This window comes from Desmodus rotundus, chromosome X (genome assembly GCF_022682495.2).
Source record: "Desmodus rotundus isolate HL8 chromosome X, HLdesRot8A.1, whole genome shotgun sequence".
Lineage (NCBI taxonomy): Eukaryota > Metazoa > Chordata > Mammalia > Chiroptera > Phyllostomidae > Desmodus > Desmodus rotundus.
The window spans coordinates 93,075,383-93,097,209 of NC_071400.1; the positions used below are offsets into that span (position 1 = coordinate 93,075,383).

The 21,827-nt window shown below is 41.2% G+C and overlaps 1 protein-coding gene across 1 annotated transcript; it reads left to right on the forward strand.

Annotated features, from left to right (window-relative positions):
• Nucleotides 1-376: 376 nt before the first annotated feature.
• Nucleotides 377-21,113, forward strand: RBBP7 (RB binding protein 7, chromatin remodeling factor). The gene is made up of 12 exons (XM_053917372.2): nt 377-695; nt 1,509-1,653; nt 5,936-6,081; nt 10,255-10,428; nt 11,404-11,519; nt 15,062-15,222; nt 15,973-16,099; nt 16,223-16,300; nt 17,158-17,234; nt 19,111-19,168; nt 19,789-19,899; nt 20,656-21,113. The coding sequence occupies exons 1-12, from the start codon at nt 680-682 to the stop codon at nt 20,722-20,724; spliced, it is 1,278 nt and encodes a 425-aa protein (XP_053773347.1). The 5' UTR covers nt 377-679; the 3' UTR covers nt 20,725-21,113.
• Nucleotides 21,114-21,827: the final 714 nt, after the last annotated feature.

Genomic DNA, 21,827 nt, shown 5'->3' on the forward strand with positions numbered 1-21,827 from the left:
CATTTCGCTTGGCTAAGCGGCGGAGTCTCACTGTCCCCTTCCCATCCCCCAACCCCCAGCCGCTGCAAGCAACCACGCCCCGCGGCCCCAGGGCTCGCCTCCGGGGGATCTCGGCCCGGGCGCAGCAAGCAAGCCGCGCCACCATTCGCCCCACCCCCGCTCACCCCCGCGCACCCCCATCCGCCCTCGCGCCCAGCCCTGGGAGCGTCGGGCGAGTCCTCGCGCCTGCGCCTCGCCAACTTCCTGCCGTAGAACGCCCCGCCCACACCCAGAAGCCCGCCTACGAACGCCCCGTGAAACCTGCCTGCCGCACGTCATTGGTCGAGACTACGTTGCCGTCGGCTCCCAGACCCGTCCCTCCACCGCCTCTCACTTTTCCCAGAGCGGGTGCGCCTGCGCTCAGCTGCCTGGGCGGGCTGGGAGGCGCGGGTTGAAAAGTCTCGTTCCAAGTTTGGAGAGAGAGAGAAGAGCGTCTCAGTCGTCGGTACCCGCGATCGGGGAGGAGGCGGGCGAGAAGGACGCGGCGTCTGGGGAGCACCTAGGCCATTAGACGGGGCTCAGGCTTCGAGAACTAGAAGCGTGTGGCGCGCCTGGGAAAGGCAGGAGCGCCTGCGGCTGGACTGCTCTTGACTAGCGAGGGGAGTCAGGAGGCGGCGAGGGGCGAACGACCCGACGCAAGATGGCGAGTAAAGAGAGTAAGAGGCCCTGCGGAGCGGCGCGCGCCGGGGCCGCGGGGGGCGGCGGGCGCGCGAGGCCGCGGCACGCGCCGGAGAAAGGCGCGAATTGGCGTGCGGGGCAGGGGGCGGGGCCGGGCGCGAGGCTGGGCGCGCGCCTTGAGGGGCCTACGCGGGACGCGGCTGAGGCGCTCAGGGCTCCAAGCACTTCCGGAACCGGGCGCGGGGCCGCGGGTTGAGCCCCCCTTTCCCCTCCCGCCCCCCCTCCCTCCGGCGGCTGCGCTCCCTTAGGCGCCCTCGGCCCCGAGCGGAGGCGGCCTTCGCCGCCGGAAAGCGGGCACGGCGGCTCCCTTCAGGCGCGCGCACGCGCGCGCCGACCGCCTCGGGGTCGCGGCCCTTGTCCGGGGTATTCTAGAACCCGCCAGCTTATAGCTGCCTACGCTGGCTTCTTGGCAGTGGAGGCCTCTCACTGGGGGATGCGGGGAGCACGTCGATGGCTTTCTGCTACACGTGGATTCGCCTCCCTTGGTGGGTCGTGGGGCCCCTCTACAGACAGGTCGTCATCTTAGAACAGGTGCGAACAGCTGTAACCGGCAAAACAGTATTGGTGTTCGTGTAATTAATTACCCAATTCTGTATATGCCCGTGGTATTGATCTCAAAGTGCACAAAATCACCTTCCTCTGCATGCTCTGGAAGAGCAGTTAGTTGTTCGTGTCCAAATCAGAGGTAAAGGTAAGAGTAGATTAGGTGTGGCTATCTCGAGGTGACCTCCGGTACATGTCCAAATTCTGACTTCGATTGTTCTCAGCCACTTAATTTCTCCAAATTTCAGTGTTTGAAGATACTGTGGAGGAGCGTGTCATCAATGAAGAATATAAAATCTGGAAGAAGAACACACCGTTTCTGTATGACCTGGTTATGACCCATGCTCTTCAGTGGCCGAGTCTTACTGTTCAGTGGCTTCCTGAAGTGACTAAGTAAGGGTTCCTGGCAACTTATTTTGCACAAACTTAACTGTTGTCCTGAATTTTCTTCTTTGGCATTTTGTACATAGAACGTAAGCATGTGATCAACTTAGCCCTTGGATGAGGGGGCAGGTGACTTATTTTCAGAACTAAAGTAAGTGATTTATGGAATGATTTGTGAGGTGTAAGTATGGCCTTGAAATGGGAGAAAGAACCTCTCGTGAGATTAGCAATATTTGTAGGAAGAACTAGATATATTTGACATTTCTTGGGCTTAAATATAGAACAGCATCTCTTCAAGCCCAGACGAATGGATTTCCTTTCAGCTTTTTTGGCAAATAGCATATGTACAGAAAAGTGCACAAATCATAAGCATATGGCTTGATGAATTTTTACGAAGTCCACACACCCTTGTAACCAGCCCCCAACATGAATACAGTTTAATTGGCAAAAGGGAAAAGAATTTAGCAACAGTTCACTGAAGAAAAAGTGTTATTGACCTAGAATATAGAACACACTTTGAGGTTGCTGTTTGTCTTCATAAGAGTGTTCTTTTCAGCTATTTCTAAAATTCCTCTGGCAATAATTGCTGACATTTACTGAGCTCTTACAACAGGGCCTGGCACATCTATGGAGTTTTATGTACTATTACTTGCTTTAATATTCAAAACAAGTACTTTGATTACTTTTTTATCCTTTTTTTTTATCGATGTGGAGTTGGGGACTGAGATGTTAAGTAAAATGCCCAAGATCACACAGGTGACAAGTGATAGAGGGGGTTTCAAACCCAAACAGGTAGCCCCAGAGTTTAGGCAATCCCTGCATTAGAGTACCTTTCTCATATACTTGGACTTTTTCTAGTAGGAACTTGGACGTGTACTTAGAAGTGTACTTAGAAGTGTATTAACCTTCGATATTGTGAGCCTATAATTTAATGAGGATTAATCAAACTCTAATCTAGAACGAGATTTTGTGATGTTATAAAAATAAGGGTAAGTAAATTTTACATAAAATTACTCATATAATGGCCAGATACTCCACATGAGAACACTGATTTCCATACACATAGGGGCTTCCATTGGGGTTCCCAAAAATCTCAACGTAAATATATCGATGTAGGAAGAGTAGCCAAAAACTAATGGAGATTTCTAAGCACTGACCTTAAAATAACTTTGATCATCAACTACTTAAAGGTATTCATGTGCGTTTGACTTTTTGTGCCTTCCTGTTAAGCAGATTTAAAATTTTAACACCTTAGTTTACATTCTCTCATATCTTTTTGACCCACAGGGAAAGTAGAAAAAGAGGTGGGGCTTTAAGGATTCAAACCTGAGTTTGGATCCTGTCCCCTGCTTCTTAGTAGCTTTGTGAATTGGGGTAAGTTGGTTAGTCTCTATGCCCTAGTTATCTGGTCTGTAAATGAAGGTGCTGACAGTGCTGGCTGCCTACGTTTGAGGGGATTAAATAGGATCATGCGTGTTAAGGTGCTGATGCAGAGTAAGTATACAGTGAGTAGTGACTGATACTGATTCTCCCACTCCTTTCTATTCCAAAATAGTTTGTTAGGTAGAATGGAATAACTCTGTTTCTCCATTTGGAGTTCAGTGAAAGCTGCTTTACTGCAGTCTTTTATAAATGTTACCTATAATGTGTCCTGTGCAAAGATTTTTAAAAAGATTATATGTTCTCAGCCCAGACATTGCTTTTATATGAATACTTAAGAATTTAGCAGAAAATACTTTAAATTAATGTACTCCAGGGTGTTCTTTGCATACAAAGAAGTGGGATCTGGTTGTGGGACGTGCACTGCCTCTGGGAATGTAAGAAAATGTCAGCCAGCCTGCATTCTTGGATGGTGAGGATGGCTGTGTGTGCTTTGCAGGGTTCTGTTTGGGGTATGAAGGGAGTGTGATTGTGTTTTGTCACTATGCAGAGCAGTAGAAATGTTGGCTGCTCTTAATTGCCTGGGTCTTTGAGGAACTACTTCCTACTCAACCTCATAAGACATTCTGCCTACATTCAACATGCTTCTGAATGATTATTTGCACTTTCTGAGCTGTTGTCATTAAATTGAGCTGGGTAATTGATTTGGCTTTTTAAAATCTTTTATTAAATTTTTTAAAGCTAGTTGGTCATTATTTTGTATCTCTCATTAAATAACTTTTTTAAAGATTTTATTTATTTATTTTCAGAAAGAAGGGAAGGAGATAGGGAGAGAAACAGTTGCCTCTCATATATCCCCAATCCGGGACTGCCAACCTTCTGGTTCCCAGGCTGGTGCTCAATCCACTGAGCCACACCACCCAGGCCACTATTAAATAACTTTTTAAACATTTGCGACTATCTTACTCTCTACCTGAAAAGCTTTCTAGTCATTCAAATTCAGATGGTACTAAAGTGCATAGAGTGAAAAATGCCCTCCTTCCCCATTCCCTATTTTCCTAGTTCTCTTACCCATTGTTTACAATTTCTTAAGCATCCTGCCAGCATGAAGTACATACATATATCTTCCCTCCATCTTTTTTTTCTGGTATTAAGTTGTTCAGTTGACTCTTCAATTAAGAGTTTATATTGGAGGCTTTTTCCTCTCGGCATGCTTAGATATGCTCATGTGTTTTAAAGGCTCCATAGAATTCCATTTGTGGGTATACTATAATTTATGTCACCAGTTCCCTATTAATGGATATTTAGGTTGTTTTCAGTCTTGCTGCTTCAGACAGTGCTGCTGTGAGTAACCTTGTGATAATCTATGATTTTTGTTGGGTAGTTTTCTTAGTCGTGGAGTCAAAGTGGTCAATGGATTTTGGCAATGAAAATGGACAAGGTCTTTTATCATCAGTCTTCTGTAACCTTAGGTGTATCCAGTATTGGAGGAAAATAGTATACTATTGATTGATTCAGGAAAATAGGCTTCTATTTTAATGATGGAGATGAAAGGATTTGTAGTAAAAACAAAAATCCTAGTATGATTAAGGAAACCAGAATCACTGAGCTTTAGAGTCGAGAGGAATTTTTCAGATCCTCCAGTCCGTGTTGGGCGTGTGCTCCTGCAATGTGACTTTTATGTGTTGGTCTTAGTTTTCTCTGCTTAAACCTATAAAAAACAAGTCACTTCCTTCCTTTTATGTCAGCCCTAACATTGCTTTGTGGTGCCTCCTTTCTCTCAAGCATTCCTATTCCTTTTCAAATGGTTCTCTCATGAAATATGTTTAAGTTCCCTTTCATGTTGAGCCGCTTTTCCCTGTGAAGGTTTCATTTTGTCTAAGTCCTCCTGAAGTACATTGCCTAGAGCTTAATTTTCTAAGCGTAGTTTTCCGGTTAAAAATAAGTGGGCGAGTGCCCATGTGCCTTGCCTCCCTGTCCCCATATAAGTTCATCTAAGATGGAATTAATTACCCTTTTTTGATAACCACATTATATTCTTGGCTACTGAACATACATTAACTAAGACTCATATCTTTTTTTCCAACAAGGTGCTATTTACTTGGCCATGGTGGCCTTACTCTGTTCTTGGAGTTTTTTGTGTATTGTTTTTTCTTTTTAAACCTTAAGCTAAATCTTGGTAAAATTTCATCTTGTGTTTTTTAGTTATTACTAAATTACATGCCTAGAATTAATCCTCAAACCCTTTAAAAAAAAATAAATTACTGAATCCTTTGTACAACTGAAATTGAAAAACGGATAAATAGCCTAATTTGTGTAGTGTTGGGGCCCAGGCCCTACTTCTTTGCCCTCCTTACTGAGGTGGAACCATGGGGCACAGGAGAAAATTGCTATTCTAGATAACACAGAGGGGAAAGCATTTGTAAATAGACACAGATGCAAAATTACTGCTTGCACCAGGGTGTCAAGGGGTTCTGCAGCCTCAAAGTCAGTTTCCATAGAAGTAGGTAACAAAGACAGACAGACAGACACACATCCCGTAAAATTGAGAACGCCCATTTTGTGAACTTTAAGCACCATAAACATAAATCGGGGGTTGTCACATCATGCCATTTGTATTTATAACCTGTTTTTTAAGTGAAGGCCCACAGGGAAGTTGTGATTGAAGAAATTGTATGTAGATAATTTTAGTTTGAGCCAGGATTTAAACACAGTTTTTCTGACTCAGTGCCTTAGTCTTTCCATTCTACCTTGTTTCTTATTGGGAAATCAGAAACATGTAGTGTATTAAACTGGAAGATATTTTTTAGGCCATATCATGATTTATGAATACAGGGATCAGCAATGGACTGAATTTCTTAGCAACTGATTTCTTGTAGGATTAGTGTGACTTACTTTCTTTTCCAAACAGACCGGAAGGAAAGGATTATGCCCTTCATTGGCTGGTGCTGGGGACTCACACATCTGATGAGCAGAATCATCTCGTGGTTGCTCGAGTCCATATTCCGAATGATGATGCACAGTTTGATGCTTCCCACTGTGACAGTGAGAAAGGTGGTAGGTATACCATACATTCCAGTATTGGTGTCTTAAAGGACTTTGCCTCTTTCTAATTACATGTTACTAAAACTTTATGCTGATATCTCTTTTGGCCCAGTTATTTAACTGCTAGGACATTATCCTACTGAACTGCTTGCCACAGGTACACAAGGATTTCACAGTAGCATTATTTTCAGGAGAGAAAGAAAAATTAGGATCAACCCAGATAGTAGTTCATAGGAAATTGGTTGAACACATTATGGTTTATTTGAAATATTGTGCAGCAATTACTAAGAATGCAATAAATCTGTATACACTGGTATGCAAAAGTGTCCAAGATAAATTGGGTAACTGATACATGCATAGAATAAATTCAGGAGGCATATATACCAGTTTTATCAATTAATAGTGGGGTTTTTTAAAGATTGATTTATTTATTTCTCGAGAGAGGGAGAGGGAAGAAGAAAGAGCGGGAGATAAACATCAATGTGTGGTTGCCTCACATGCCCCCAACTGGGGACCACACCCACAGGCCAGGCATGTGCCCTGACCTGGAATCGAACTGGCAACCCTCTGGTTCACAGGCCCATGATCAATCCAGTGAGCTACACCAGCCAGAGCAATAGTGGGTTTTTGTAATGGAAGCTGTTGATTTCCTTGTGTTTTTCCCCTCCAGTCAATCATACATTCCCTTACTTTGATACTCCCACAACCACCCAGTTCCGGTGATTTTGCTAGGAGGACTTACAAGGCTTGACGACAAATTATACTAATGAATAAAGTTTGTTACAATAAAGAGTACATATAGAACAGAAGCAGCAGGAAGAAGATACGCATCAGGGAGTCCAGGGAGGTCTGGTGAAAGTTGTGTCCAGGGCTGCACAGGATGTGCTTTCTCTCTGGCAGCAAATGACAGGGATGCGTGCCCAGGGAAAACCCATTTGAGTGTCAAGGTCTGAGGCTTTCAGGGAGGGCTGGTTTCATAGGCACATCCTGTCCTGCTGGCAACCATCCATGACACAAACTCAGGACCCCAATAATGAAACCAGGAGCACGTCGTCAATGTTGATATTTGTGCGCAGTAACCCTGACAAACTGGTACAGCACGGTCCATTGCTCCAGGTGTACACCAGAAAATCCTCAATCCAACAGTAATATAAAGAACATTCTGAGATCCATGTTCCCAGGACTCATTGAATGGTCAGTCACACTCCAGCCCCTCAGAACTGTGAGGGCTAAGCAACCAGGCCTGCTGGGTTAGTGTTTTCCACACAGCCTCAAATGGTTTAATAGATCTTAACATTTTCCAGTGTTTATTTTAGGTGTTTTTTTTATTGAAAATATTACATTATAGCTCAAGTCCCACCACCACTACCCCATTCCTCCCTCTCCAGAATTCATCACTGTCCTGCAGTTAGTGTGCCATGTTAACTCTGTATTTTTATTACTCATGCAGTAGTAAATGCATATAATGTTGGTTTGCAGCTTGTTTTTTTCATTCAGTATTGTATCATGTACAAGGGGGGAACCCAAAAAAGTGGAATTTATTTATAAAAAATTGTGTATTCTTACATGTTTAAACTTCAGTCATTTTCAAAGTACTCTCCATTTGATGTAATACACCTATCGAGATTGTTTTTCCACTGCTCAAAACAGTTTTCGAACTTGTCAATTCTGATGCCTTCTATGGCTTCCACCATTTTTTGTTCCACCTCTTCTACATCAGCAAAACATTTCCCTTTGAGGACTTTTTTCATCCAGGGAAACAAAAAAAAAAAAAGTCCCTTGCATGAATAGGGAGGGTGGGACATGGGGTCATGCCGTTGTGGTGTGGGTAGGCAAGCTCGTAAATCACCCATCATGAAATGGGCAAACTTGATGGAAAAAAGTCTTCAAAAATAAATGCACTGAAGTTGACAATGCCGGCGGCTGCACTGATACAGATGGGTTCCTAGAACACAACACTCGCCTAGCTGCGGGAGCCTGTACTACAAGGGGCCTGCCTTCCAGTAGATAATTTCATGGGTTTTTTGAGGAGTCCCCTTCATACCATGTTGATGTCTCTCTCATTTTTTAACGGCTGTATAGTATTGTGTTGTGATTAAACAGCTTGTCCATTCTTCTGCCAAGGGGTAGTTGGATGTATCTATGTGGTGTTTCACTCTTACAAACATGCCTTAGTGAACATCCTTGCCATGTCTCCTTGTATGCACATTGGAGAATTCACCTAGCAGGGTAGAATTGCTGAGTTGTGTGGTATATTCATTGTCAATTTAAAATAATATAAAATGAAAAATACGATATAAAATTATTTTCCAACATTATTTACTCAGTTTATCTCTCCCACAATTCTGTCATTCCCCTACAACCTTATGCCTTATTTTTTAAATTTTCTTGCAATTAGAAAGCTTTTTAATGGCTTTGAAATCACCTGTCCAGTGTATTACAATCTAGCAAATGACTGAAATAATTTTAACAGCTATTTTCTGTTACGGTATTTTTAATGGATACTACTTATCATTAAGATAGTGGTTCAAACCTTTTTTAATTTTTAATTTTTTTAAAGATTTTATTTGAGGGGAAGGGAGGGAGAAAGAAAGGGAGAGAAGCATTGGTGTGAGAGATGTTGATTGGTTGCTTCTTGCACGCCCCCAACTGGGTACCTGTCCCACAACCCAGGCATGTGTCCTGACTGGAAATCAAACTGGAAACCTATTAGTTTGCAGGCCAGCACTCAGTCCACTGAGCCACACCAGGCAGGGCTCAAACTTTGTTTTAAGTTTGAGAAAACAAAGCCCTGTGTTCAGAATCTTACCTGGAAACCCAATTTTTTTAAAGGAGAGTTGTTCAGTTTCTTTTATCTAAAGGAGTTAGGAGACTTGAATATCTTGATAGAAGAAGTGTGAGAAAAAAAACCCTTGGAGTCCATGGGGGCAGGGGCAGGTTTGTAGTAGCCTCTCAGGGGGTAGGAGGTGAGAAGACAATCCAAGAGGGCTGGTCTTAGGAAGGGGGAGGCACAGTTCTTCAATTGACAGGGGAAATAGATGATTTCATGTGGTCGTGTGAGTGTAGTTGTATGGAATGGGAGATCATTTTCAGCCACAAGGAAAATAGTAAGTTAACATTTGCCATAGAGAAGAATGGCTAATTGTGACATTAAGTCACGAGACTCTATGTTCATTACGCATTCCCACATAGAAAGAGCTGGCTGAAACTGTGAAATGGTGTACTGCTTCTAGTGTGTTTTCACCAGGTCCCAGCCAGTCTGTTTGACTTGTTACCTGCCTGGCTCCGTTGGGCATTTGAGTTAGTGTTCCCTGAACAGAGACATAGGGTGAGCTAAAAAGGAATATGCACAGAAGTGAGATAGGTCAGGGAAAAAATAACAGTTATAATGTGAAGCCTACAAACTTTGTGTGTCAGCAGGTAATCCAAGTTTTTATCTATGAACACAAAAAAGAAAATGTTCTTGTTTGCTGTTATCTGCTTAAATGTTCCCTACTTGTATTCTTTCTTCTATCATCTTGCTGTTTCCCAGATGTTAATGATACTTTTTATGTGGCTTTGTTACTTTTCCAGGGCCTTTTTAATAACTATTTAACACTATAATCTTATTCCCACACCAGATAGAGAGGTTAAGCCCTCTGGTTTTAGCATTGGCACTCCACTAGCAGTTGAACCTAGTATGCTGGTGGAACCAGCATGTATGTGTGCCTTGGGTTTGGGCAGGGATTAGTTGGCATGGATATGCTATTTGAGGATGTTTCTGACTTTAGATGCAAGGAGTGTTTATGCCTTCCCTGTCTTGATGAAACCTAAAATAAGATGCTCATTTACTGCAGTGTTTCCAAATGAGTTGTTTTTGCACTGAAAGGCTAAAGTATGTTTATTACACCGTAATTTGAATTTTAGTGAACAACTACCATCATCTTCAAAACTATAAGAGGCTGATTTTTAATTGTTCTAAGTCCAAGGTGGAATTGAATTAACTTGCATAAAATAGCTCTCAATATTTTCCAATGCAAATGGGCTTTGAGAATAAATTAATTTGAAGTGGCAAGTGAACCCATATTTTTGTGTTCTCTCTCAGCAATTTGTGTTGTATCCTGTCATGTTAAAATCTGCTAGGTTGATCAAATTGACTTGTGGATTTTAATCATAAGTGTGTTTATTTCTTTCCTCTTACATTAGAATTTGGTGGCTTTGGTTCTGTAACAGGAAAAATTGAATGTGAAATTAAAATTAATCACGAAGGAGAAGTAAACCGTGCTCGTTACATGCCACAGAATCCTCACATCATTGCTACAAAAACACCATCTTCTGACGTGCTGGTTTTTGACTATACGAAGCACCCTGCTAAACCAGGTAAAAAAAAGAAGGCCATTGCTTAATCATTTTTCTTGATAACAAAGTGATTGTTTTGAGGTCATTCAAACTACTATACACTATAATTTTTCAAGGTTTAAAAATTGTTGTGTGGGTCCAGTAACCACTCTTAAGGTCAGCGATTTAACAGAAGGAACTCGCAGCAGGTTATACTCCTAGCAGCAAATTATAGAGTAAAAGCAGGAGGAAAAAAGTACAGATCAGGCAGAGTCCATAGAAGTCAGGCACAGGCTTCCGAGTCCTTCCCTGCTGTGGCCACACAGAACATGCTTTCTCTCTAGCAGCAAATCACAGGGGCATGTGCTAATTTCTCTGCCAGGGAAGCCCATTTGAGTCTCAGGGTCTGGGGGTTTTATGGAGATCTGCTCATATAGGCACATCTTGCTGTATGACCAGTCATGGTAGGGGAAACTCTGGACCCCAGCAGTGAAGATAACATCGCGAACCTTGCTCAACAATCCTACAAATCTTGACAAACTACCACAGCATGCCACAGTGCTCTGGGCGTACATAACTTCGTCATTTAGTGACATGAAGAATTCTTTGAGGGTCACATTCCTAGGAGCTGGCTAAGGGTCAGTCATAGTTCCAAGGTTACCTTGGAGGCATGCAAGGACTAAGCAAACAGACCTGTGTTATCTCTTTCCTCACAAAAGTATTTTTAAAAATTGACCCAGGGGTGAGGCGGGTTGTCATTGCACAAATTTGTAGGATAGCTCGTACTAGGTTTTGCAGAGGAACCAGTTTTATGGTGATGGGACCTGGTTTGCATTGAGTACTTGAAACGAAGCACAGAGAACATCTTTTCAAGGCAGCTTTGGGTCAGACCAAGTCCTTGTGTGTGTGCAGTGCTTTTCCAAGCATAAATGTTACGGTTCACTCAGGTGAGGCTTTTCTCTTACCAATTCTGATAAATACATAATCAGTAGTTAATGTGTTTCTTTTTATCTTTAGACCCAAGTGGAGAATGTAATCCTGACCTTAGGTTAAGAGGCCACCAGAAGGAAGGCTATGGTCTTTCCTGGAATTCTAATTTGAGTGGACATCTGCTAAGTGCATCTGATGACCATGTAAGAAGCCTGTTCTTCCTAATCTGCTCACGCACTGAGAGTTAAAGACAGTATCATGGGCAGCTCTGCATTGCAGAAGCACTGGATAGATGAAAGGTTTTGTTAAGTGTACAGTTCTGTGGTATGTAGTGTGTTCATGAAGCTGTGAAATCATCACAACTATATAATTCTAAAACATTTTCCTCAAATACCACTAAAAGAAACTCCATACCCATTAAATAGTCATCTCCCAATCCCTCCTTCCCACAGCTCCTGGCAACAACTAATTTATTTCTCATCTCTATAGATTTGTCTATTCTCAATATTTCATAGAAGTTCGATCATATAACACGTGGCCATTTGTGTCTGGCTGACTTCACATAGCATAATGTTTTCAAGGTTCATCCATGTTGAAGTATATGTCAGTACTTCATTTCTTTTTATTGCTGAGTAATATTTCATATGGATGTACTATAGTTTATTCATTTATTGGTTGAACATTTGGTTTGCTTCCACTTTGGAGCTATTTTGAATGATGTTGCTGTGAACATTTTTGTACAAGTTTTATGTGGATATATGTTTTCATTTCTCTTGAGTAATTACCTAGGAGTAGAATTACTGGGTCATATGGCAACTCCATGTTTAACTTACTGAAGAACTGCCAGGTTGTTTTCCAAAGCAGCTGCATCATTTCACATTCCCACCAGCAATGTACCAGGGTTGTAGTTTTTTCCATGTCCTCACCAACACTTGTTATTGTCTTTTTTGAGTATAGCCATCCTAGTGGGTGTAAAGTGGTATCTCATTGTGGTTTTGATTGATTTGCATTTCCATGATGGCTACTGAAGTTGACCATCTTTCCATGTGCTTATTGGCCATTTGTGTATATTCTTTGGAAAAACACGTATTGAAATCCTTTGTTCATTTATAAATCTTGTTTTGTTGAGTTGTAAGAGTTCTTTACATATTCTATAAACAAGTTCTTTATCAGATATACGATCTGAAAATTTTTCTCCCATTCAGCTCAGTTGGTTGGAGCATCGTCCCATACACCAAAAGGTTGTGGCTTTGATTCCCAGTTGGGGCCTGTAGGACAGGCAACAACTGATGGATGTTTCTCTCTCTCTCCCTCACCCCTCCTCTCTAAAATCAACAGATATATCCTCAGCTGAGGAATAAACAATTTTTTTTCTCCCATTCTGTGGTTGTTTTTTTTCACTTTTTGGATGATGTCCTCTGAAACACAAAAGTGTTTAATTTTCAGCCCAGTTTATGTATTTTATTTTGTCCCTTGTCCTTTTGGCACCATATTTAAGAAACCACACGTAAACCCAGAATCAAAAAGATTTACACCTATATTTTTTCTAAGAATTTTATAGTTTTAGCTCTTAAATTTAGGTCTTTGATTCAATTTGAGTTAATTTTTGTATATAGTGTGAAGTAGAGATCCAACTTCATTTTCTGCATGTGGCTATCCAGTTTTCCTAGCACCATTTGTTGAAAAGACAAATCTTTCCCTATTGAGTTGCCTTAGCATTCTTAATTTAAATTATTTTAACAATTAAAAGTACCACACAAACTCAAAGGGGTCCCATTAATTTATTGTGGATTAATATTTGTAGCATTCTTGCCACTAACAGCCTCAGATCTTCTTCATGGATCCTGTACCAAAGGCAGAAGGTGTTGGGAATGCCTCCAACCAGAAGCCAATAGTAGACTCGTGTAACTTGGCCACAGTTAGCATTACATGTCAGCTTTTTGAGAGTGGATTCCTTGCTTTCCTTAATATATAACCCTATGCCCAGAACAGAGCTTGTCACATCAAAGACCTTTATATTTCTGTTGACAGCATTTTTTGTTATGCTTTTTGAACTATTGAATGTCGTTAATTGCTCCATTCAAGATTCTTTAGTTAAAGCAACCAAAACTGACTCTGGCTGATTTAAACAAACAAAAGGAATTTATCAGAAGGGCATTGGGTGAGGTACACAGAATTGCTGTGATGGCTAGAAAATGGCCCAGAAAAGAGAGGGGAGGCCAGCAAATGAGGCCAGTGAGGATGTCACTCTTGCCATCCTGGAAAGTGGATGTTATGTTCCCCCACAATCAGAACCAATTCTCCCCAGTCTCCCAAAGTCCTGGTTGGACTGTTGGAGCCTGTGTCATGTTCCTACTTCCCTCACGGTGGACAGGAGAGAGTCTCCGAAACACCAGTTAAAATAATAGTTGATGTTTCCCAAGGGCTCTGCATTTGCCAGGCAAATGCTAATCTTGCTAATCTTCCCAGAATCCATCCTTCTGAGTTGAAGAGGAGGGGTGGTAGCCAGAGCTCAGCTTGTTCCTTTCTCTTCAGTACATGTGAGTTGTGAGTCAGTGTGTAAGTATCAACAGAGACTAAGGGCATGTGTGTCATTTCTTTTTGTTGCTGGGAAGTAGCTTAGTTACAGAAACCTTTTCAGATAAGAAAGTGATTTAAAAAGAGATGAAGCTGCCCTGGCCAGTGTGACTCAGTTGGGTGTTGTCCTGCACACCGAAAGGTTGTGGGTTCGGTTCCTGGTCGGGCACATCATATGGGTTGTGGGTTTGGTCCCTAGTCAGGGTGCATGCAAGAGGCCAACTGATTGATGTTTCTCTCCCTCTTTTTCTCCCTCCCTTTCCCTCTCTCTAAAATCAATGAAAGAAAAATATTTAAGAAAAATAAAAATATGAAGTCATTACCAGTGTCAGTGGAATTAGTGTGATTGTACCTTAATGGAATTAACTCTTCATTTTACACCATTATCTGAGAATCACTGCCCTGTAGCTTGTGGTATTGTTTTCATAAAAACTTAAGACATAAAAAAAAAAAACCAAAACCAAAACCTTAAGACTTTTCCTCTTAACTTTTTTTGTGATTGGATGTCAAGAGAAGACTCAGCTCCCAGAGCCTGCTGGCCCTGTGGCCTCTCTTCAGGTTTGCCCTGCTGATAAGTTTGGAGGAGCACACCAGGGGGTCTGCAGGCCCCAAGCTCTGGCCTCTCAAAGTAGCCTAGTAGGGCTTTCTGGGACACTCACCTGTCTGACTTCCTGATGCCTGTGGTGTTTTCTGCTGTGAGAGGCTTGTTGAAAGACTTTTGCCTTTCAAGAGGCATATTTTAGTTTTATCAGTGTCTGAGCCTGGCATGAATTTTTTAGGATGGGCATAATCTCTTCAGTGGATACCAAATGCTGGGCTCTCAGTGTTGTGTAATCTGGTCTATATGAATTTTAGATACTTAACTGAATGTATGTGGGTAGAAACTCTAATCTGAGTGTCCTTTACCTGCCAGCTTGCTGTGTCTCCCCCTGCCTGTTCCTATTACAGTATATTTTCTTTACCTATTGCATCTCAGGTCATGGAAGCTACACCCATACATTCTAGTGTTTGTGAAGCTTTACTTTTGTTAATACTACTCTTCCTCATGTTTATTTCTAACGTTTATATAGTTAAATAGTTCTGTTTCTACTGAAGATCTATTAAATAAGATGTTACCACTTAAATGCAATCATTTATGGTTTTTTGTGTGTGTTTTTTTCTTCTTCAGACTGTCTGTCTGTGGGATATAAATGCAGGACCAAAGGAAGGCAAAATTGTGGATGCTAAAGCGATCTTTACTGGCCACTCGGCTGTTGTTGAGGATGTGGCCTGGCATCTGCTGCACGAGTCCCTGTTTGGATCTGTCGCTGATGATCAGAAACTTATGATGTAAGGTGGACAGTAAAGTGGGGTCTTGTTGTAGGGGTGTCCTGAATGACCATCAGTGATTATGGTTGCCTGTGGTTTAATTTCTTCTTTTTAAGTTATGTCCTGGCTTTTGAAAATGAAAACAGCTATAGTGAGGTATAATTGACATATAAATAAATTGCATGTATATAATGGCCTTTATACAAAAGTTACTGTGCAGTATGAGTGAGCCCAATTTTTTATTTAAAAAAGAAAACAGGTATGTAAAGGTGAAGAAATATGCTTTGGTGTGGAGGTAAACATCAAGACTGGGATACGGGTGACTTTTTTGAAGATGAGGTAGGAGAATGATTATATCAGTGCATGGCCACAGGGCTGCATTCAACCACCTGGAATGTTGTTTATCTCAAAGGAATACCTGAGACAACTAAGGCAAAATACTGAAATCAGGGAAGGCTGGGTTGTAGATAGCAAATTGTTATGTTGTTGTCTGCATCGGTAGCATTTTGTGTATACTTGAAATAGTTGGTATATTAAGACAGGAATCTAGTAAACAAGAAACGAGCCCTAGTTCATTCTCTGTAGGTTTAGAATATACTTAGTGGCTGGAAGTCCATATTGCCAACTCCAGGCATGCTTGGTGTCTCTGAAGGGGTGGGAGTCGTGGTGGTGTGGAGTGGTGCTGATGAGGAAACGAGTGTGCGGTCTGCGAAGTTGAGGAGGGTCAGGTGACCTCCTCTTGTTCTGTGTCCTTGTACCTTTGTGTTTTAGATGGGACACCAGGTCCAATACCACCTCCAAGCCAAGCCACCTGGTGGATGCCCACACCGCTGAAGTCAATTGCCTGTCATTCAATCCCTACAGCGAGTTCATTCTCGCAACTGGCTCTGCAGATAAGGTTTTTATGTTTTTGCATATTTGCTGTTTACCAACCTAGTTGTCTTGTACACTAATCAGATATTTTAAAACTCTTATGGAAAGTGCAAAATTTAATTCCTTTTCATTTGTTATTTTTCTTCAGACTGTAGCTTTATGGGATCTGCGTAATTTAAAGCTAAAGCTCCATACATTTGAATCTCATAAAGATGAAATTTTCCAGGTATGTGACAGTTTTCTAGTATATCTATGTCATGGTTTAGTAATTTTTGGTAGGGGGAAATTAAATTGTTTTTCTTTTATATTGTGGGCACAGGACATTTTTTTTTAAGTTCCTCTTCTACTGTATAATTTAACTAGTGGAAAATAACGTGGAGCTTTTTGAGAAACAATTAGTTCAGAAGTAGAAGAAAAAGCCTTGTAAAGCAGGATGTTTAAAAAGTGAAATCCAATGATTCTTCTGTTAAGGTACACCAGCATGGTGTCTCCTGTAGTGAAAAAATATCTTGTATGTGGTTTAAAATAGAGACTTGCTTAAGTTAAGATACAGTTCACTGAAATTTTCAAAAGCTTCTGGGATAGCCCTGGTTGGTGTGGCTCAGTTAGTTGGAGCATTGTCCCGTAAACCAAAAGGTCATGGATTTGATTCCCAGTCGGGGCACATGCCTAGGTTGCAGGTTCCGTCCCTGGTCCAGGTGCGTACAAGAGGCAACTGGTCGATGTTTCTCTCACATTGATGTTTCTTTCCCTCTTTCTCTCCCTTCCCTTCTCTCTAAAATCAATAAGCTTGTCCTGGGGTGAGGATTTAAAAAATAGTAAGAATAAAAGCTTCTGGGATGGTTTTTTGGGCCCCCTAGCTAATAACTGAGTTCTCCTATACTGGGGAGTGCATCCTTTCTGGGGGCAAGTCAAGGAGATGGGCCATTTAAGAGTACTTGAAAGGATTGGACAAGAAGGGTGAGAGGGCTGTAGGCCAAGGAGAGGATACAGAACACATTATGGGAAGATAATGAGGATTAGGACAATATTCACAAACCTAAGAGTGGATGATTCTTTGCATTTTCAAATATGTATTGCTAGGTCCACTGGTCTCCACATAATGAAACTATTCTGGCTTCAAGTGGTACTGATCGCCGCCTCAATGTGTGGGATTTAAGGTAACTCAGAATCTGGTGATGAGAAGCTGCATAAATATGCTAATCTGGAAGATTATGTAATTCATAAATTTAGAAGAGCAATTCGCTAACCCCAGTTTTAGAAGTCAAACATTAATTTTGAAGTACCTTCCTGAAGAGTCTTTGTTCCATAAAACAAGTAAATCAGCAAATGTGCTGTAACATAAATTTATGCAGTGTTTTATTTCTCTATTGATATGCAGGCATGAGGTTGGGGGAGGGGTGCCTTTGTGTTGTAACATCCAAATGATTGTATTGAAAACACTTTTCCTATAGAAAGGGGTAGAGATGTTAGCTGTTTTATGTCTCATGGGATCTCAACGTACACCTTCAGGAGTAGTCTTTCTCAGAGATTTTCTACCATTTGCTCTTCTGTACTTTGATCGATTCATTCAGCAGATGAGCTCATGCTGTGGGTTCTGTAAACTGCTGGGGATATACTTAGGAACAGGATAAGCACAGCCCCTGTTGTCAGAGTTTATGTTCTTCTGAGGGCTCATTGTATGAAGAGTTTCTCCCAATTTTAAAAGTTGTTGGCTTTAGAGTGGCCATTCCAAGAATTTCCAGACCCCTTTCCTTTTTTGGGTCCGAGCCTTTGGAGCCATTAATAAGGTTGTTCAGTTATAATACATCTCCTTCGGGTGCTGTTATCTTAAGTTTAAATCTTTAAATTACCAATGAATAACTTTTTTCTTACCTGTATTAAATGTATTGTGTTGAAGTGGACTGAGTTTTTAGTGCATTAAAACCAAAGCTGCCTTAATTACAGGACAGTAGAACCCATCCTTCAGTGTAGGGGACAGAGACAGTGAAAAATAAAATACTGGTATTGTAAAACTTCTAAACATCTAATGGTCTGTGTTCTTATGAAACAAATTGTGGCCATGATAGATAGATGCTTAAAAATGTGGAGGACCTTTAAAGCAGATATTTGAGTATATTTGAAGACAATTTTAGTAGTAAAATTAGAAACCTTAAAAAAAATAGATGGTGGTTGTATGAGGTAGTACAGTAAGATTTGATGCCCTGGCAATTGGATTGTCCCTAAAGGTGCCAATAAATGTGCAGGCATTCTGTAATTTCTTAAAATTCATTTATAACTTGCTTACTATTAAAATTACATTAGATAAAATTACGGATTAAAATGGTCAGTGTGCTAGCAATTACACGCTTCAGAGGGGGAGGACAAATACAATGTCTAGCAGTCCCACATGTTTGGTTTGTTTTATTGGTTTTATGGGAAGGAACAAAGTCTATCACTTAGAAGGTTGTGTGTTTTGGCTGTTTTTCCGGCAGTTATTACTGACAAAGTCCATCTTTGGGCTAGATAATCAGATAGGGCTGATAAGTGGTATGTCATTTAAGAGTGATTTCACTGTTGGGACTGCTAGCAGATTCTACAAATCAAAGTATTTAAGAAAAGAAAAAAGAAAACTTTTCACTGGCCTGCACATCCCATGAAGTTGGTTTGTTGTCCTAGCTTCAGGTCTGTGGTCCTAATGTGCTACTGTTTCTCACACCTGGAATGAAAAAGGCGTTAGAGTGAAGTGTAGGGGGCCGGCATCAGTTCTTCTGCAGATATTTTATGTACTCACCTTTTAATTCTAAAGCAGTATAAACACCACAGTAAAAATATTAAATGAATTTTAATAGTTATTAATAATTTCTATTCTGCAGCTTCAGTTATGAACAGCTCTTACCCATTTCCAGAAAGTAAGCACCCCACCCTCCCACCAAGTAATACAAAAACTCTAATCGATAGCAGCCTAGAAATGATGTTTTTCCAATATGTGTGTGCTACAAGAATTTCACGCTGCAAGAATTTCCGTAACAAAAGCAATATGCTCTTTCTCAATAGCAAAATTGGAGAAGAACAATCAGCAGAAGATGCAGAAGATGGGCCTCCTGAACTCCTGGTATATGTTGGCTTTCTTATGCAAGATGAAATGTCACATGTAGATTGGATTCTGTCATTGATCCATGTATATGGAAAATGAGTCAACTTCAAATTCTAGCTCTTGATGATTTCCAGTTAGAGGTCTTGGAGGTTGTTGTGATTGGGGTTTGACATTTACTGAAAATAGGAACTAGAACCCAGAAGGCTTTTGCCAATGTTTCATTAATAATTTGAGCTCCTAGAAACTAGAATATAGTAACTCCTCATTGATTTCAATGATTTCATTGATTTCTGAGGGGTTTTGGGGGGGGAGGGAGCAGATACTTACTTAGCAACACTTAATACTTTCTAACAGTATGGAAAATTTTTAATGACTGGATTTTGAAAGTTCACTGCCCAGAAACTAAGCTTTCTTGATCTTGTTGATGCCAGCAGTGCCTGCCTCCCTCCTGTCGCTAATTGAGTCATCTCGTCGGCTCCTTGAGGGTTTATGTGGTGGTGCACAAAGCATGTACCGCCCTCCCTCCAAACTGCAGGACTGTCACATCCAGTCCCGTTGCTGCGAGACTGATGCTCTAAAAACTAACTTTTAATGTAAGATGTGACACCTTGGCCTTTTTTGTTGTTCTTACTTAACAGTTTATTCATGGAGGACACACTGCGAAGATTTCAGACTTCAGCTGGAACCCCAATGAGCCATGGGTCATTTGCTCAGTGTCTGAGGATAACATCATGCAGATCTGGCAAATGGTGAGCTAAACTGTTTTTCCTTAAATGATTATGTAAAGGAGAGACTTACGACACAGTGTTATAACGAATACTTCACACACCTAGGTGTATATTGTATCAAATATTTATAGAAAGGAAACAGTCTTCAAAAACCTTCCATTTTAATGGCAGTCTTTAGTTCAATGTGCTCCTGTCAAGTCAGGAGAAATGTCTGTACGTGTCTGTAAACACACAGGTGTAGACAAAGCATGTGCTCTGATGTCCATGGTTATTACTTTTCATCAACTAGACTCTCAGCGTCAGTGCTCTGTGCTCAGAGTCTGTTGTCATAGGCATGGCGGCTGCAGCAGGGAAGTGTCGACACGTTCACATGATACTGAGTTCTCCGAAGATTAGCACTAAGTACGTGACATCTCTAAGGTGCTGAGGTGTTAATCAACTCTTCATAAACCTCAGGGCTGTCACTCCCTCTAAATAATGCTTAAAATGCTTTTGGGAAACATGTTTTATGAACAGTAATTGAAATAGTGCATGGGCTGCTAGGGATATATGTGGAATTATACATTGACCCGCCTGTCCTCATTAAATTTATTAGTTTTGGGGGCAAAACACAAAGAAGGCTAAATAAACCACTCGAAAAAATGTGTCCATTCCAACACTGAAACACATTGACCTGTGAATCCAAAAATGTGGATAGACACAATTATTAAATGCTATTTTTATAATCTTGTCAATACAATGGAGAGTTTTACTTACGAACGTGTTTGTTATCTCCAGGCTGAAAATATTTACAATGATGAAGAGTCAGATGTCACAACATCGGAACTGGAGGGACAAGGATCTTAAACCCAAAGTATGAGAAATGTTTCTGTTGAATGTAATGCTAACATGAATGCTTGGTTTATCAAGCGCCAAAATAAGCGTTGTATAGTAGGAAATGTTAAGTGGGATGGCATATGGCATTCTTTACCTTCTGATTCTAGCACTTTCAAGTGAGCTATTGCGTTCTGTATCATATTGTAGCTTTTAGGGAAGAAAGAAATGTTGCTAAGAAAGAACATCACAGGCATTTTAAAATACAAGTAGCAGGGTACTGCTTTTGATTCAACTATTTTAAGTTCTTGTTTTCTCAAACCTAAGTGCTTGCTGTTCCCGAATATGCAGGAATAACTTTTACACTTTTCCCTTCCAACACTTGTTGATTGGCTTTGCAGAAAATAAAGTTTTAAAATAAATTTTGTTTTCTTCTTTTAGAACCTGGATGGGGGGGGGGGGGGTGTGTGTGCCTGCCTGCCTGCCTGCCTTTCTTAGGAGGAAGCTGTTTTGTACACGAATTGAGCGCTCACCGAATTTCTTTCCATGGTACATGACAGTACCCTAAATCCAAAGGTGGGAGAAGTTAGGTGTCTACTTTGTGTTTGGTACAGTTGTAAACCTAGAACTACCTTAGCTTCTATGTCATTTGACCTATATCCTAGTTGTGCCTTAATTTTGGCAGTTTTAAACAAACACTAGATCCACCCCTCGCCCACGAAAAAAAGAATGAAGGAAAGCTTTTTTGCTTACATCACAGAGGTTCACAGAGGAGACAAAACCAGCTTCTGGGTTGGCCCCTCAACCTGTGTTGTAAGGCCTGTCAGCTAGGATTTTTTTTTTTTTCCCCATGAATCCGTACCCGAGGATGTTTATTGACTTTAGAGAGGGGAAGGGAGAAACATTGACTAGGGATCAAGCCCGCAACCTTTTGGTGTATGGGACTGGGTTCCAACCAACTGAACCACTAGGCCAGGACACTTGGAATGGTTTTTTTTCATTTTATTGTTTTTTAATTACAGTTGTCTGCATTTCCTCCCCACCTCAGCCAAACCCACCTCCCTCCCTTGCTTCCACCCCCTCCCCTTGGTTTTGTCCATGTGTCCTTTATAGTAGCTCCTGAAAACCCTTTTCAC

Excerpts from the sequence above, each read along its gene's own strand:
- RBBP7 (XM_053917372.2), top strand. Across the intron at positions 15,223-15,972 it reads GATGATCAGAAACTTATGAT|ATGGGACACCAGGTCCAATA; the intron begins GTAAGGTGGACA and ends TTTGTGTTTTAG. Across the intron at positions 19,900-20,655 it reads TCATGCAGATCTGGCAAATG|GCTGAAAATATTTACAATGA; the intron begins GTGAGCTAAACT and ends TGTTATCTCCAG.